Consider the following 16573-nt stretch of genomic DNA (forward strand, 5'->3'; position numbering starts at 1 on the left):
TTCACTCTTCCGGAGTAAGATATCCTAAGGAATTTGTATTATGAAGTGTTGGAGCCTAACATAGAATCTATCAGATGTAAGATAGTTGTCATTAAAGTCAGTATGTGCTCATAGATTCATAGATCATAAAATCCAGTATTGACTGTGAACAGAAATTTGTTGCCTAAGTTTGGGGTTAGATTAGACTAAGGCAGTCAAAACAATGTATCTGATGAGTTTGGGGAATTAAAACCTGTCATAGCTGTTTCTCTGCCTGTGAGAGGCCAGTTCCATCCTGATCCATATTCCTTGCTTTGCAGATGTCCCACTCTGCAGTTAATGCTCTCTGTAGAGCCATCAAGCTCCAGTGTGAGTTGTACTGCTCTCGGCAGATCGCCATCTGCCTTGACCCTTACTGTGGACTTGGCTTTGCACTCTGGTGTCTCTGCAGGTAGGGACAGAAAAAGCCAAAGAAGAAAAGAACATATAGCTCCACTTTTGGGGGCAATAACTCTGTCAACTTTTACTCTCCTGATTTGGTAAAAATTTTAGTAAAATGCCAGTGTTCGTAGGATTTATGTACTTTTATCTATTTCTGTTATTTTCAGTTTAGTCTCTGTTCCTTTTTTCCTCTTCTGTTAGTTATGTATCATATACAAAATGGCACTGGCCTTGTTACCTACCTGCTTGCTCCTCCATCTTCTAATCCTTGTTTTAGAAACTGAGCCAAACAGAGTGGTGATTCCTGGGTGAAATATGACATGCTTTGACAGCCAGAATGTACCCCCTAGGCTTGGCAGGAAGGAACATGGGGAAATGGATGACAGCATGTGGCTGGAGTAGCATGTTTTTCCTGGTCAGATTACTACGGAAGGACTAGCAGGTCAATGCTCTTTCCACAGCCCGCAGGAAGCCTTAGCTCACACCTGTGCTTTCATCTCCCGGGTAGATAACATGAATAATGCTTCACCAGTGCCAGTCACTCAGCAGCTTCCCTTTCTTGTTTTTTTTTTTTTTTTTTTGCCAGTCCTGGGCCTTAAACTCGAGACCTAGGCACTCACTGTCCCTGAGATTCTTTTGCTTAGGGCTAGCACTCTACCACTTGAACCACAGCACCACTTTCAGCTTTTTCTGTTTGTGTGGTACTGAGGAATCATGCGTGCTAAGCAAACATTCTACTACTAAGCTACACTCCCAGCCCAACAGCCTCCTTCTGTGTCCCCATCTTTGTTAGAGTCTTTCTTACTCTAAGTAGAAATTCAGGAGTTATCTTCAATTTACATGTCTTTATTCAATTAATTGTCATATTCTTTGGTTCACTTGTTCTTCCACCTGTCACACATAAGAATCATTACTAGGTTTTTAGAAAAAAAAATAGTCATGTTGATGACTCACACCTATAATCCTAGCCACCCAGAAGGCTGAGGATCTGAGAATCATAGTCTGAAGCTAGCAGACAAATCTGAGAGACTCTTATCTCCAGTTAACCAACAAAAAGCCAGAAGTGAAGATGCAGCAATTGGTAGAGTGCCATCCTTGAGCAAAGAAACCAAGTGAGAACTTGATGCCCTCAGCTCAAACCCCAAATACTGACCCCTGCAAAAAGAAAAGGAAAGAGGGAAAAGAAAAATAACTACTTGGACTGAGATATGAGAAGCATGGTTCAAAGCCAGCCCAGGCAAAAAAGCTTAAACTCTTGCTGGGCATGTGTGGCTTATACCTGTAATCCTAGCTACTCAGGAGGCTGAGATCTAAGGATCTGGATTCAAAGCCAGACTGGGCAAAAAAGTCCTGTGAGACTCTTATCTCCAATAAACTATCCAAAAAGTGGAAGTGATGCTGTGGCTCATTGTAGTGGAATGCTAGCCTTGAGCACAAAGAGGCTCAGGGACAGTGCCCCAGTCCTGAGTTCAAGCCCCAGGACTGGCGGGGTGGGGGGAGGAGGGGACTAGACCCTTTTGTGGTTCATAGTGTGATGATTACGTTTTCACATGGTGTGTTTTTCCCTCCTACCTTGTTAACTCATTTGACCTGGAAAAAAATCGAGTGAAGTATTCAGTAGGATGCCTTGCATACTCTATGTGTCCACTGTTTCTCCTCCCTCCCCAATACCCCCACATTTTCCAGCCACTTAGATTCTTCAAGTCCTGCTCAAGTACCACCTTCTCAGTGAAGCCCCTCTCCTTTCTCAGTTTGAATGATTTGCTCTTTATTCTATGATCCCAATGCCCTTTACTCACATTTATTAACATACCTACCACCATCTGCTTTATTTTATGATTACTGTATCTTATGAGTCATACGAAAATAAGACGAGTTTTTAAGGCCTTTGTGTCTAATGTGATTTTTTTCTGCTGTATATTCAGTAAACATTTGTTGTTTAGTGGAGTTCTAAAATGTCAAGGTGCCTAGGATAAATTGGTAACATCAGTTTTTGCCTTTCTTCATTGCAGTGTATATTCAGGTCACCAGTCCATCTTAATTCCTCCTATGGAGTTAGAAAACAACCTTTCCCTCTGGCTTGCCACAGTCAACCAATACAAAATAAGGGATACTTTCTGTTCCTACTCAGTAATGGAGCTTTGCACTAAAGGGCTGGGAAACCAAGTGGAGGTGCTAAAGGTAAGATGGAGCCCCAACAACTAAGCAGTCTAAGAGGCTTTAAAAAGATGGGCCAGGGAGTGCTGATACTGGAATAGGGTGAGCAGACATATGTGTTTGCCTTTTGTCCTTTTTTAGCTAGACAGTTAAGTGGATATTTTGTAAACTTCAGGAAGTTTAACACTTCTTCTTTCCTAATTTAGTGCACTGTCAGAGTCTAATCTGATTCTTTATGGAGAAGAAAGTAAAACGGGTTAGGAACTTAAATCCCTATGACCCACAAAGAAAAAGGATGTCAAAAATGAAAAGGGTGGTGGGGTTGGGGGGAGAGAAATGGGGACCAAGACATGAGAAAGGGTATCAGTGTTTGTGAAGTAATGCACCTTCTATCTGGTGAATATAATGTAACCCTTCTATTAATTACAATAAAAAATACATTAAAAAAATGAAAAGGGCCAAGCATCAGAGGCTCACTCCTCTAATTCTAGCTACTCAAGAGGCTGAGATCTGAGGATTGTGGTTCAGAACTAGCCTGGTCAGGAAAGTCCATGAGCCTCTAATCTCCAATTAACCACCAAGAAGCTAGAAGTACAGCTGTGGCTCATTTAGAGCTCCATCCTTGAGAGAAAAGTTAAAGGATACACCAAGGTCTAGTGTTCAAGCCCCAGTCCTGGCACCAAAAGAAGAAGAAAAAAAACAACAGAGAATGAGCAAATGTACCCATGGATGATAATTTCAGTAGAGTATTTGGCATATTCTTTCATTTCTGTGTCTGGGGTAAATGAGTTTCTTGTTTTCTCCTGATCAAGAGACAGAGAACAGTGGCTCCACCTGTTCTGTTCTCTTCTGATTCCACTAATTTAGCTTCTGGCTGTGTCTTACAGACAAGAGGAATCAACCTCTCGTGCATCCGGACCTGTGTAGTGGTGGCAGAGGAGCGGCCCCGCATTGCCCTCCAACAGTCCTTCTCTAAGCTCTTTAAAGACATTGGTCTGTCCCCTCGGGCTGTCAGCACCACTTTCGGATCAAGAGTTAATGTAGCAATATGTTTACAGGTGAGGTCATGAACTCTTGTTTGCTAACAGAAAAATAACGCTGATCCTGAGCATGTGCTTCAAAGCTTCCAAAGTTTGAGCCCTGACCCTGTTCCCTTATTATAGAACTTTAAGCTGTTTATTTTCCTCTTCTTTATGCCATTTTGTTCATCGATTCTGTGGATTCACCAGGGCAGAGCACTCAGATTGGTACTGACAGGCACCAGTGTAAATGCTTCTTCCTGGTCATGAGGTGCTCTGACCACAAGCCAAGAAGCTATCAAGAAGCTTTATTTGGATTTTATTTATGTCTGACCTTCTGTTTTTCTGTCAACAAATATAAGCCTGCATTTTCTAGTCAGATGGCAACTTTGCCATGTTATTTTTGGTGGGTAAATAACAGAAAAGAGATGAGAACTGAGCCTATGAGTTTATGCAGTTTCAAGATTACTAAGGCAAAAACCATCATGGACAAGTAAAAGAAGATGGCTTTTATGTCTTGTGACCATGGTCAAGTGACTATCCGGAAGTGTAATGATGTTTTCACCTTAAATCCCACTGGGGCTCTATGCTGTCAATTAGGTCCATATTGTAATATCTCTGCCATTTTGGAGGGCCCTAGAGCCCCCCAGCAATAGAGTCAACAGCACTTGGTGAACTAAATTAGGAGGCATTTTAATAGCAGCGCAGCAACTACTCTCTACCTGATAGCAGCCTGATAGCTTTAGTGAAGCTGAGCTTTTAAAGGTAAACACCACATGTAGGTGATCATAACTACACAGAGGTGGTCAACATCATATGATATCATCTTATGCCCACAAATCAACAACCACAAGGATGGAACCACGATCAGGTAATTGAGCAGGTTAAGTGTTTAGACAAAAACAAAAAACAGTTTGAGCCAGCACAGTGGCTCATGCCTGTAATCCTAGCTACTCAGGAGGCTGAGATCTGAGGATCAAGGTTCAAAGCCAGCCCAGGCACAAAAAGGACCTGAGACTCTTATCTCCAGTTAACCTCTAGAAAACGAGAAGTAGGGTTTGGCTTAAGGATAGGGTGGTAGTCTTGAGCTGAAGAGCTCAGGGACAATGCCCAGGCCCAGGGGTAAGATGGTCCCCTAGAGCTAAAGAGTTAAGGGACAGTGCCCAGACCAAATTCAAGCCCCATGACCCACAAAAAAAAAAAAAAAATATATATATATATATATATGTATATATAGTAAGCTAAGCTTGCCGGGTTATTACAATATTGGTTTTGAAAATCTCTGGGATAAGCCAGGTACCAGTGGGCTCACACCTGTAATCCCGTCTACTCACGGGGCTGAGATCGATCTAAGGATCGCAGTTCCAAACCAGACCAGGAAATAAAGCTCTTGAGATACTTATCTCCAATTAACCACCAGAAAACTGGAAGTGGCACTGTGGCGCAAGTGGTAAAGTGCTAACCTTGAGCTGAATAGCTCAGGGACAATGCCCAGGACCAGAGTTCAAGCCCCATGGCTTACAAAAAGAAAATCTCTGAGATGGTATGGTGGCTTACCTCCTGGCAGGTAAAGGGTTAGTTAGTGAAGACTGATAAAGGTAGCACAGGGTCTTCCTGTTCTCTGAAACAGGAAAAATAAGAAATCAATAGGCAAGATCAGCTGATTACAGTTGAAGGTTCCATCCTTGATTGAAAACCATGAACTTTCGAAATTGAGTGCATACTTGACATATGACTAAATTGCTTATTTCTTCATTTGAAAACCTAAAGCATGAGGATTAGGAAGGTTTATTTAAATGTTAAATAATTCATCTGGGTGTTTTGGGTTTTTTTTTGTTTTTGTCTTGTTTTCCTTTAGGGAACCTCAGGGCCTGATCCAACTACTGTGTATGTTGATCTGAAGTCATTAAGACATGACAGGTACGGAGCATTGATTATGCTTAACCTATGCTAGGATTCCTAAACTAAAGGAATTTGTATTGTTGATGTACAGTAGGATTGTCACTTCTAAAAAAAAAAACAGGAAAACTTTACTTTTCATAGTTGTGGGGCCAGGAATTTGGCCTATTGGTAGAGTGCATGCACGAAGACCCAGGTTTGATTCCTCAGACTATGTATATAGAAAAAAGCTGGAAGTGGTGCTGAGGCTCAAATGGTAGAGAAAGTGCTCAGAGCCTGAGCACTGAGTTCAAGCCCAGGACTAGCAAAAAAAAAAAAAAACAAAAACAGTGTTAATACTTTTCATAGTTGTTGCATTATTCCTGTATTTAAAAAAATTGTAGCATTTGACATAGGTAAAACTAAAATGGATAATCTCTCTTGAGGGCTTAAAAAATAAAGGATAAATGGATGAAGTTTTTAAAGCATTACTTTGTCAGAACCCCATGGGTTAAAGCCTGCCTCCCTGGCTTCCTTAGCTGAGAAGGAAATTTTAATTCTGTCCCAACTCTGGCAGAAACTCTGCACCTGTTTCTCAGGCTAACAGATACCCTGAGGGGCCCAGCACATACACAGCCTGCACAGGTGGCAGGTATGTTTTACCCAATGCTCTCACCCTGGAGGGATTTGCTCTCCACCCCAAGGACATTTGACAGTTTTAGGGGAACATGTTTGTCATCACAACAGGAGGTTGCTACTGACATCTAGTGGGTAGAGGACAACAACAAAAAAATCTGACCTAGACTGTCCCTAGTGCTAAGTCTAAGAACACTTGCCTTTGTAAGAGAAGGTGACACCAATTAGATGTCTTGGGGAGGGGGCAGATGTGGAGAAATGAATTTTAGAAATTATTTCTAAAACTTTCTGCATACCATAATTAACAACTCTTCCTCTACAGGGTCCGTCTTGTGGAACGTGGTGCCCCCCAGAGCCTGCTGCTCTCAGAGTCTGGAAAGGTACTTACTTCTGATAGTTGGAAGGGTGGGCTATGCAAAAAAGTAGACCACTTTATTTTATTTGCTAGTCCTGGGGCTTGAACTCTCCCTGGGCACTGCCTTAAGTTTTCTCAAGGCCAGCACACCACTGTTTGAGCCACAGCGCCATTCTGGCTTATGCTAGGCAAGCACTCTACCACTAGGCCACATTCCTGGCCCTGAGCCACTTTAAAGAGCCCTAAGGCCAGATGAAATACTCAATTCTAAGGCAAGATTTAACTGAAATCTGGCAATAATTCAACAGTTTTGGTTTACATATTAGTTTCAGATGTATATGGGTACATAGACAAGAAGAATACTAGATTTAGACTTCATTGCTGAAAGTATGGTTCAGTGGAAGAGCATCCCTGTGCTAGGTATGAGACCCTGAATTCAAAATTGAATACAACTCAAAAAGAAAAAATATGCATATTGTTCCTAGGATGTGAAATGTTTTGTCCCCAAATAAACTTTCCTAATCCTCAAATTTTTTTCAGTCCACTGGGTGGGTTTTTTGGATTTTATCAGTTATGGGGCTTGAATTCAGGGCTGGACGCTGTTCCTGAGTTCTTTATTCTCAAGGCTATGGCTCTACCACTTGAGCCACAGTGCCACTTTGGGTTTTCTGGTGGTTCATTGAAATAAAAGTCTTGTAGATTTTCCTGCCCAGGCTGGCTTTGAACCTCAATCCTCAGATCTCAGCTTCCTGAGTAGCTAGGATTACAAGCATGAGCCATGAGTGCCCAGCTAGCATGTTGTTTTTGAGAGACCAGTAAAATACAATGCAATGTTTATTAGGTGTAAGGTAGTTAGATAAGCAACAACAAAAAGAGAGCTAGTTCTTCCAGCTCTAAGTCATACCTTTGATCTCAAGAAGCTAAGATACAAGGATCCAAGTTTGAAAGCAGCTTGGGCACACAAATCCACAAGACTCTTACCCCACAGTTAACCAGCAAAAAGCTGGAACTAGTGGTGTGGCTCAAGTGGTAGAGCTCCCACTTGTGAGTAAAAAAAATAACAGCAAGAGTGTGAGGCCCTGAATTCAAGTTTCAGGACTGGCAAATAAATAAGTTAAATAAATAAACAAACAAACAATAGATACCCTGTGAGAATGTGTTTCATGTGTGAAATGACAGGGTGATGAGGAGCAACTCCCTAATAATCCTTTTGGCCAGCAGTTCCCAGCCCTGCAATAGGATTATGATTATGCCTCATCCCTCCTACATTCTTGAGAGGCAAAGAAAAAAATGGGGAAATAAAAGGAATCCTTCTAACACTTGCCAGTGGCTGTCAACCCCATTGGAAGCTATTTCCAGTTTCTTCGAGCCATGAGAACTGTTTGGGGGAGGGATTTATCATAGGCTACAATTAGCTGCAAGAGTACTATCATGAAGATTGGGCCCAGAATAAAGGGAGAAAGCAGTTACTTCTCTTCCTCCTCAAGATTGTAGATGTTTGAGCCTAGATAATCACAATAGGGCTTTCTTGAGTCTCAGACCTTAGAAACCTAAGGTTTAAAAAAAAAAAAAAAGCCAAAGGGGCTTGTCTCTCTCCTTTCTTTTCTTCCCATCTCTTCTCCTTCCCCACAACTGGGAAGAAGATTGTTCACAACCTGTTAGATAAGCACTGTACCACTTAGACACAACCTAGGCAAAGCCTTTCTTTTGGCACACCCTGAGCTTTTTTCTCAGTGAGCATCTGATTGAGCATTTGCTCTTGAGGAAGAACTGCAAGATCTTTCATGACTCCTGGAACTTACCATTCTCTTTCTGTTGCTCTTCAACACTGCCTTCTAACAGTTCCTCTAACTCCAGCTTGTATGCTCCTGCTCTTCCTGTCTGCTCACACTGTCATGGGAATGAGACAGATTATAGGAATGGAAGGCTATATGGTTAAGTCCAGCATCTCATTGTTACAACCAGTCAGTAATTTCCCATCCTTTTAGAGCTGAGACATTTCAGTAGAAACAAAACAGAGGGGCTCTGCAAATGCCCCTTCAGGGTGGCACAACAGTATTGGCTGTTTCCCTCAGTTCTGCCTTGTCTGCCAGTCCCACATCCCTAGCAGGTACAGGCACATTTCCTACAGCTCATTAGGTCTCATTGAACGAATATTTATATTTCTTTCTTGATCCTTAGATTTTGCCTGGAGTGAAAGTAGTTATTGTTAATCCTGAGACCAAAGGGCCAGTTGGAGACTCTCACTTGGGAGAGGTAGGTACCATTTTCATTTTGTTACAAAGTTAGTAGCAAAAAACTAGAGTTCAACAAGGCATAGTAGTGCACACCTGGAATCTGAGCATCTGGTAGGCAAAGGCAGAGTTTCGGGCCAGCCTGGCTATCTAGTGAGATCTTGTCTCAAAAAATAGTTCACAGGCCTTTGTGCTAGGCATGCATCAAGATCCGGGTTCAGTTCCTCGGTACCACATACACAGAAAAAGCTGTAAGTGAATCTGGGTGAGGTGGCTCACGCCTGTAATTCTAGCTTCTCTGGAGGCTGAGATCTGAGGATCAAGGTTCAAAGCCAGCCTGAGCACAAAAGGACCTGAAACTTTTTTTTCATGTATTTTTTATTGTAATTAATAGAAGGGTTACATTATATTCACCAGATAGAGGATGTATTACTTCACATACATTGATATCCTTTTTTTTTTTTTTTTTTTTTTTTTTGCCAGTCCTGGGCTTGAGCTCAGGGCCTGAGCACTGTCCTTGGACTTTCTCAAGGCTAGAGCTCTACCACTTGAGCTTCAGCACCATTTCTGGCTTTTTTCTATGCATGTGGTACTGAGGAATCGGTAAGCACTCAACCACTAGGCCAAACTCCCGGCCCCCCATTGATATCCTTTCTTGTGTCTTGGTCCCCATTTCCCTCCCCCTCTCCCTCCCCCTCCCCCTCATCTTGTTTTCCCCCTTCCCTATTCGATTTCAAATAACCAAATATGCATATATCCAATATATCAGATAACAAGGTGAAATACTGTAACAATAGGAGATAACCAAGGAACCGGAAAAGAGATGAGAGATAACATAGTACATTAAGGACAACAATCACTCTTTATATGGCTTTTGTTTCTATATCCTGGAGTTCCTTTCATTTAGTGTCATATTATATGGCCTTATGTATCTAGGTTTTGTTCTATTATAAACCTCTGCTAGGAGAATCCAGGGTTTCTACTGATTATGACAAATGAGGGAAACCATTGAGCCTATGTTCCTTTGAGTCTGGCTTACTTCACTTAATATGATTTTTTTTCTAAGTCTTTCCATTTCCTTACAAATGAGGTGATGTCGTTCTTTCTGACAGCAGCATAGAATTCCATTGTGTATAAATACCACATCTTGTTCATCCACTCATCAACTGAGGGGCATCTGGGTTGGTTCCATATCTTTGCTATGGTAAAATAGTGCTGCAATGAACGTCATTGTGTTGGTGTATTTAATATGAAGGACCTGAGAACTCTTATCTCCAATTAACCTCTAGAAAATGGGAAGTGGGGCTTGGCTCAAGGGTAAGGTATTTGCCTTGGGCTGAAGAGCTTAGGGAAAACGCTCAAGGGTAGGGTGGTAGCCTTGAGCTAAAGAGCTCAGGGACAGTGCCCAGGCTGAGTTCAAGCCCCATGACACCCCCCTCCCCCCAAAAAAGCTGTAAGTGATGCTGTGGCTCAACTGGTAGAGCTCTAGCTTTGAGAAAGCTCAAGGACAGTGCTCAGACCCTGAGTTCAAGCCCAGGACTGGCCAAAAAAAAAAAAAAAAAAAAAAGTTTACAGGGCCAGGAGTTTGGCTAGTGCTTGTCTCGTGTGCACGAAGACTGGGGTTCAATTCCTTGGTACCACATACATAGAAAAAGTCCAAAATGGTGCTGTGGCTTGAGTGGTAGAGCTCTAGCCTTGAGAAAGCCCAAGGACAGTGCTCAGTCCCTGAGTTCAAGCCAGGACTGGCAAGAAAAAAAAAAAAAGTTCACAATCTAACAGCCATTGAAACTAGATTTAGCTTTTCCTCCAATATATTATTTACTTTTTCCATACAGTGTCAGTGGAGATAGAATGCATTCAGAGAAGATGAAGACCCCAAACTAGAAGTAATTTGACTTGGCCATTGCCATCGCCTTCTCTGGAAAGGACATTGAACACATGTGCCATCCACACCTAATTATGGCTGGAATTAAAAGTAGCCACGAGTATAAAATCTTTGAATTTGTGCAAAATATATTTTGTAGTGATCTTTTGTAAAAGATCACTTTTCTCCCTCCAAATCTGAAGATTGATGATATCTTAAATGGGAGGAGTCTTATAAATACAGGGACCAGCTGAGCTGGGCTGTGCCAGTTACCAGCTTCAAAGATTGCTAAACCTCTCTGGGCCTATCCTCATCTATTGATAATGATCCTGTATATTTCACACAGAGTAGAATTGTTGTGACAACCCCCCCCCCCACACACACACACTGTGGGGCTTGAACTCAGGGCACTGTCCCTAAGCCTCTTTGTGCTCAAGGCTAGCAGTCTACCACTTGAGCCACAGTCCCACTTCCTGGGTTTTGTTTGTTTTTGTTTGTGTGGGGTTTTTTTTTTGCCAATCCTGGGGCTTAAAATCAGGATATGGGTACTTTCCTTGGACTTTCTCAAGGCTAGAGCTCTACCCCTTGAGCCACAGCACCACTTCCAGCTTTTATCTATGTATGTGGCACCAAGGAATTGAACCTGGGTCTTTGTGCATGCTAGACAAGCACTCTACCACTAGGCCAAACTCCCAGCCAACTTCCTGGTTTTGAGTAGTTTGCTGCCTGGGCTGGCTTTGAACCATGATCCTCAGATTTCAGCCTCCTGAGTAGCTAGGATTACAGGCGTGAGCCACAGGCACCTGGCTTGTGATGATTTAAATGTATGAATACCTGCATCTGCTGTGCAGATAAGCAGGGTCTCTCTTAGGAATTAACGATTACTAGAGGATGATATGTTGTGATTGTTTACATTGTAAACTACAATGTCCTGTGGGGTCTCCTTGGGCTTCATAGCATGCTTACACCAGAAACACAAAAAGCAGTACCTTGGTTCATCTGTAGGACTCTGGAAGTGGATTAAAAGTGAGTCAGAGGCTGTACAGACTCTGGTGCCACCTAGTTTCTATATCTTAGGGGGATTACTTGATTTTTCATTTCTTCATGTTTGAACTGAGAAGAACAATAATATGAGCTGTTTGGTGTTCCATCCTGGGTTGATCTGACAACAGAGGAAGTTCAGGACATAGTAAGTAGTTGGTAAATGTCAGCTTCCATTAATGTTGTAGTTGTACTGTTAATGTAAAAATGAGCTTTTTGATTTTTTTTTTTTAATCCGGAAGAATCTGTCTTTCCCAAGAGAATTGAATCAGTAGTGTTTTCTGTTATTGGTAAAATTTGACCAGTATGCTTCTCTCATAGGTCTGGGTGAACAGCCCACATACAGCCAGCGGCTACCACACCATTTATGATAGTGAGACTCTCCAAGCTGATCATTTCAACACTCGCCTCAGTTTTGGGGATGCAGCCCAAACACTATGGGCCCGGACAGGCTATCTTGGGTTCGTCCGCAGGACTGAGCTCACAGCAGCAACTGGAGGTATCTCTCACCCCGTCTGCTCTCCATTCAATGGGTTTCTGTAGCACTCATTGGCCACCTGGACCTGCATGTGGAGTGTGGAGTACATGCATTTAATTGTTCACTCTTGTGCCTCTTGAACCCATAGAGAATCCATATGTGTTTGAAGAAATGATTTGTCTTCTGGAGAGGGTCTGAGAGGGAAAGGACTCAAGGCTACTGTATGAGTTCCCAGACTGGGTATTAGAACAACTGGGAAGCTATAAAAATGTATTTGAGGATGTGTCAAAACCCCTGGATGACTTGAGCTGAAGAGCTCAGGGACAGCGTCCAGGCTGAGTTCAAGCCCCATGACCCACCAAAAAAAACAAACAAACAAACTGGCTGAATGAGACTGTCAGTCTCATTGAGTGGTATCCAAACCCCAGACAGGTTCCTGGGACAGGTGAGGTGTTAAATCTTCTACCACGTCATCTGCCCCTGTCTGTAATTTTGGAAGTAGGACAAAGGATCCTCAGGAGGATTTTGCTTTCTACAGTAGATACATGCCTGCTTCTCAGTAAGGCTGTGGTGTAGGATTCCCTCCAGTCATCGTCTGCCTGGTTGATTGTCACAGCTTCTCTGCCTCTCTTCCTGACTGGCAGTCTATAAACTGCCCAGCACTAACTGTTCTGGCCACTGAAGAACTGATACTGATGGCCTGCTGGACTTTAAAGATTCATTTGAGCCACATCATTCATCCTTAGTTTGTTTCATCTGTTCCATATGGAGCAGTCAGCACTGTTTGTGTACCTTTCTGGACAAACCACTTAACAGTGGAGAAGAGGGTGGTATCGCGCTAACCAGGTGTCCTGGTTTATGGGCTATCCTTGACGATGAGTAGTTATTTTACCTCTGTGTCTGCCTGGAAAATCAAAGCAAGTATATTTCCTGCCTTGTGGAAATGATCATGCATTTAGGTGCCAGAAAGTACCAAATCCAGAAAACACTTAATTGTTACCGTATTTCTGCTTTCAGTTATATTAGTCTATATGAAATTTTCCCAGGTAGTGGGGATCTCTGCTGGACCTCCTGCTAGTTATCTCTGCAGTAGCTTCTGCCATATTATTTAACTAAAATTGTCAGAAATAAGCCCTTTCCAGAAAATAACCTCAAAACACCTCCCTTCTATGCCCTGGCTGGACCAGTTTTCATGTTCTGCAATCCTTTCCCTTACATCTAGTCTCTGTGATATTAGGTGTCACTAGAAATGGTTCATCGTCTCTCAGGCTTAAATCCTCCCTCTGTCCTTCCCTCCTTCTCCCCCCAGCCATAATCCAGCTAATTTCTGTTTAATCCATAAGTTTGTATCTTTAGTATTTTCAGGAGCTTTTCTGAGCCCTCAAGTAGAACTCATGAGTATCTGTTCCCTTGAACCTCATTCATAGTCCTGCTGCTGCTCTTGTTGCCATATGATAGGATGCCTATTTGTCTCCCCCCTCCCCACCAGATATTCAGAGCAGGAATTGTTCTTGTCATCTTTGTTCTTGTCATCTTTGTCTACCCAGCATGTAACACATTTCATGTCACATACTAATAATGATAGCTTGCCCTGCTTTTCTTTTCTTTCCTTTCCTTTTCTTCCTTCTAATCCCTTCCCCATTCCCTTTGTCCGTCCGTCCTTCCTTCCTTCCTTCCTTCCTTCCTTCCTTCCTTCCTTCCTTCCTTTCTTCGTGCTAGTCCTAGGACTTAAACTCAGGGCTTAGGTGCTAACTTGCTTTATTTACCACTTGAGCCACAACTCAACTTCCAGCTTTTTGGTAGTTAATTGGAGATGAGTCTTATGCACATTCCTGTAGCTTCAAACCATGATCCTCAGATCCTCAGATCTGAGCCTCCAGAGTAACTAGGATTAAGTAGTTACTCTTTTTTTTCCTCTCGTGCTGAGCCTGGGGTTTGAACTTGGGGCCTAAGCGCTGTCCCTGAGCTTCTTTTGCTATAGGCTAGTACTCTAGCACTTGAGCCACAGTTCCACTTCTGACTTTGAGTTTATCAGAGATGAGTCTTGTGGACTTTCATGAAACTACAATCCTCAGATCTTAGCCTCCTGAATACCTAGGACTATAGGCATGAGCCACTGGTACCTGACTAAATAGTTACTGTTTTAGCAAATAAAATATACCATGTACATCTGGGCATGGTTGCTCGTACCTGTAATCCTAGCTACTCAGGAGGCTGAGATCTGAGGATCAAGTTTCAAAGCCAGTCTGGCACAAAAGGACCTTTGACTCTTAACTTCAGCTAACCTCTAGAAAACAGAGAAGTGGGGCTTGGCTCAAAGGTGGGGTTTGGTAGCCTTGAGCTAAAGAGCTCAGGGACACCACCCAGGCCCAGGGAGAGGGTGGTAGCTTTGAGCTGAAGAGCTCAGAGAGAGTGCCCAGGCCCAGAGTTCAAGCCCCATGATCCTACACACACACACACACACACACACACACACAAAATGTGTGTGTGTGTGTGTGTGTGTGTGTGTGTGTGTGTGTGTGTGTGTGTGTGTGAACACTCGTACCATGTACCATATCAGCTCTCTTGTGAGGATTAATTCATTTAATTCTCATGATAACATTTATCTGTGTCTCACAGAGGTAGGAAGCAGGATTCAGAGCCTTATGGAATTGCCCAAAGTCATGCATTTGCTAGGGGTGAATCCTTTTTGCTTAACTCCATCATTAGATTGTTGTTAGTATGTATCTGAACTCTATTTCTTCTTTCTGACAGAACGACATGATGCGTTGTATGTGGTGGGAGCTCTGGATGAAACTCTGGAGCTGCGAGGATTACGATACCACCCGATTGATATTGAGACGTCAGTGTCTCGGATCCACAGGAGCATTGCTGAGTGGTAATTGTCTTTATACAGACCACACCCAACCTCAGCTTTAGTAGTGGTGAAAGTCAATCCTCATGCTCTTTGGCTTTTTTACTTAGTTGGTAGTCTACCACTTCTTCCATGTCCAGCTTTTTGCTGGTTGATTATATTTGAGAATCTCACAGACTTTCCTACTCAGGCTAGCTTTGAAACTTAATCTTTACATTTCAGTCAGCCTCCTGAGTAGCTAAGATGATAGGCACAAGCCACCAGTGTCCAGCTTTACTGAGTTCTTTTGTTGTTGTTGTTTGTATTTTTTGTTTGTTTTTTCAGTCATGGGGTTTGGACTGCTTTGTCCTTGAACTCTTTTGCTGAAGGCTAGCTCTCTATGACTTTGAGCCACAGCTCCACTTCCAGTTTTCTGGTGGTTATGAGAAGAGTCTCATAGACTTTTCTGCCCAGACTGGCTTTAAGCCACGATCCTCAGATCTCAGCCTCCCGAGTAGCTAGGTTTACAGGTATGGGCCACCGCGCCTGAGATCTTGATTGCAATAAAAATTCAATGTCTAAAATTAGAGGTAGGTGTAACACCCAGTTTTCTTACATGCTTTCTAGTTACTTCTCTCGTCTAAAAAGAGGTTCTTGCCCTTTTCAGCTTTTGTTCAGGTCTGAGGAGATATACTGACCAAAGCAAGAACCTCTTTAGATAAAGGAATATCTGGAAAGCATAAACAACCATCAAAATAGCTGTGGTAGCTGGGCATCAGTAACTCATGTGTATAATCCTAGCTATTTAGGAGGCTGAGTTCTGAGGATATCAATTTGAGCCCGGCCCAGGCACACAAATCTCCAATATCTTATCTTCAATTAACTAGCAAATTACTGGAAATGGAAGCATGGCTCAAGTGATAAAGCTCTAGCCAGGAGTGAAAAAATTGAGCAAGAATAAAAGGCATGGGGCTGGGAGTTTGGCCTAGTGATTGAGTGCTTGCCTTAGCATACATGAAGACTTGGGTTCAATTCTTGGTACCAATTACATAGAAAAAAGTCAGAAGTGGTGCTGTGACTCAATTGGTAGAACTCTGGCCTTGAGAAAGTCCAAGGACAGTGCCAACACCCTGGGCTCCAGCCCCAGGACTGGCAAAAGAAAAGGTTTAAAAAAAAAAAAGAATAAAAGGTCTTAGCCAGGCACCAGTGGCTCACACCTATAATCCTAGCTACCCAGGAGTATGAGATCTGAGGATTGAGGTTCAAAGAGAGGTGCAGCCAACTTCCTTACAGGGCTTTTCCTTCTCCGTCAGTTTTGCAGAGGCCTGCCAATTTCCCTAATTTCTTTGTTTTCCTCCAGTCCTGGGGCCTCTTAGGTTCATTGCAGTTGGATACAAGAACACAAACATGTATTTGGCACTTGCCTAAGGCTTTGTGGGCCTTTGAGGGTAGCAGGACCTCTTGTAAAATGGCAGTGCCCTTTTCCGCCATGCTAGTGGATGACAGTGAAAATGAATCTTGAACACTCAGTAGAGGACACTCTGGAGCACTCACAGCTTACATGAGGTCGGATGCTATTTAAGAATATTATCTCAGGCCCAGTGTTGGTGGCTCACCATTGTCATCCTAGCCATTCAGGAGGCTGAGATCTGAGGGTC

The 16573-nt window shown here is 42.8% G+C and overlaps 1 protein-coding gene across 2 annotated transcripts in view; it reads left to right on the plus strand.

Annotated features, from left to right (window-relative positions):
* Dip2b (DIP2 acetate--CoA ligase B (putative)) overlaps positions 1 to 16573 on the plus strand; it is a 230636-nt gene that overhangs the window by 207827 nt on the left and 6236 nt on the right. For both annotated transcript variants that reach the window (XM_090325667.1, XM_090325674.1), the window contains 8 exons: positions 300 to 430; positions 2433 to 2601; positions 3465 to 3635; positions 5455 to 5516; positions 6433 to 6490; positions 8647 to 8721; positions 11926 to 12103; positions 14837 to 14960. In XM_090325667.1, coding sequence (XP_090181793.1) covers positions 300 to 430; positions 2433 to 2601; positions 3465 to 3635; positions 5455 to 5516; positions 6433 to 6490; positions 8647 to 8721; positions 11926 to 12103; positions 14837 to 14960 — 968 coding nt within the window. The remainder of the gene's footprint in view (positions 1 to 299; positions 431 to 2432; positions 2602 to 3464; positions 3636 to 5454; positions 5517 to 6432; positions 6491 to 8646; positions 8722 to 11925; positions 12104 to 14836; positions 14961 to 16573) is intronic.

The sequence above is a fragment of the Megascapheus bottae genome, chromosome 2 (genome assembly GCF_031878675.1).
Source record: "Megascapheus bottae isolate mThoBot1 chromosome 2, mThoBot2.hap1, whole genome shotgun sequence".
In the NCBI taxonomy this organism is placed as follows: domain Eukaryota; kingdom Metazoa; phylum Chordata; class Mammalia; order Rodentia; family Geomyidae; genus Megascapheus; species Megascapheus bottae.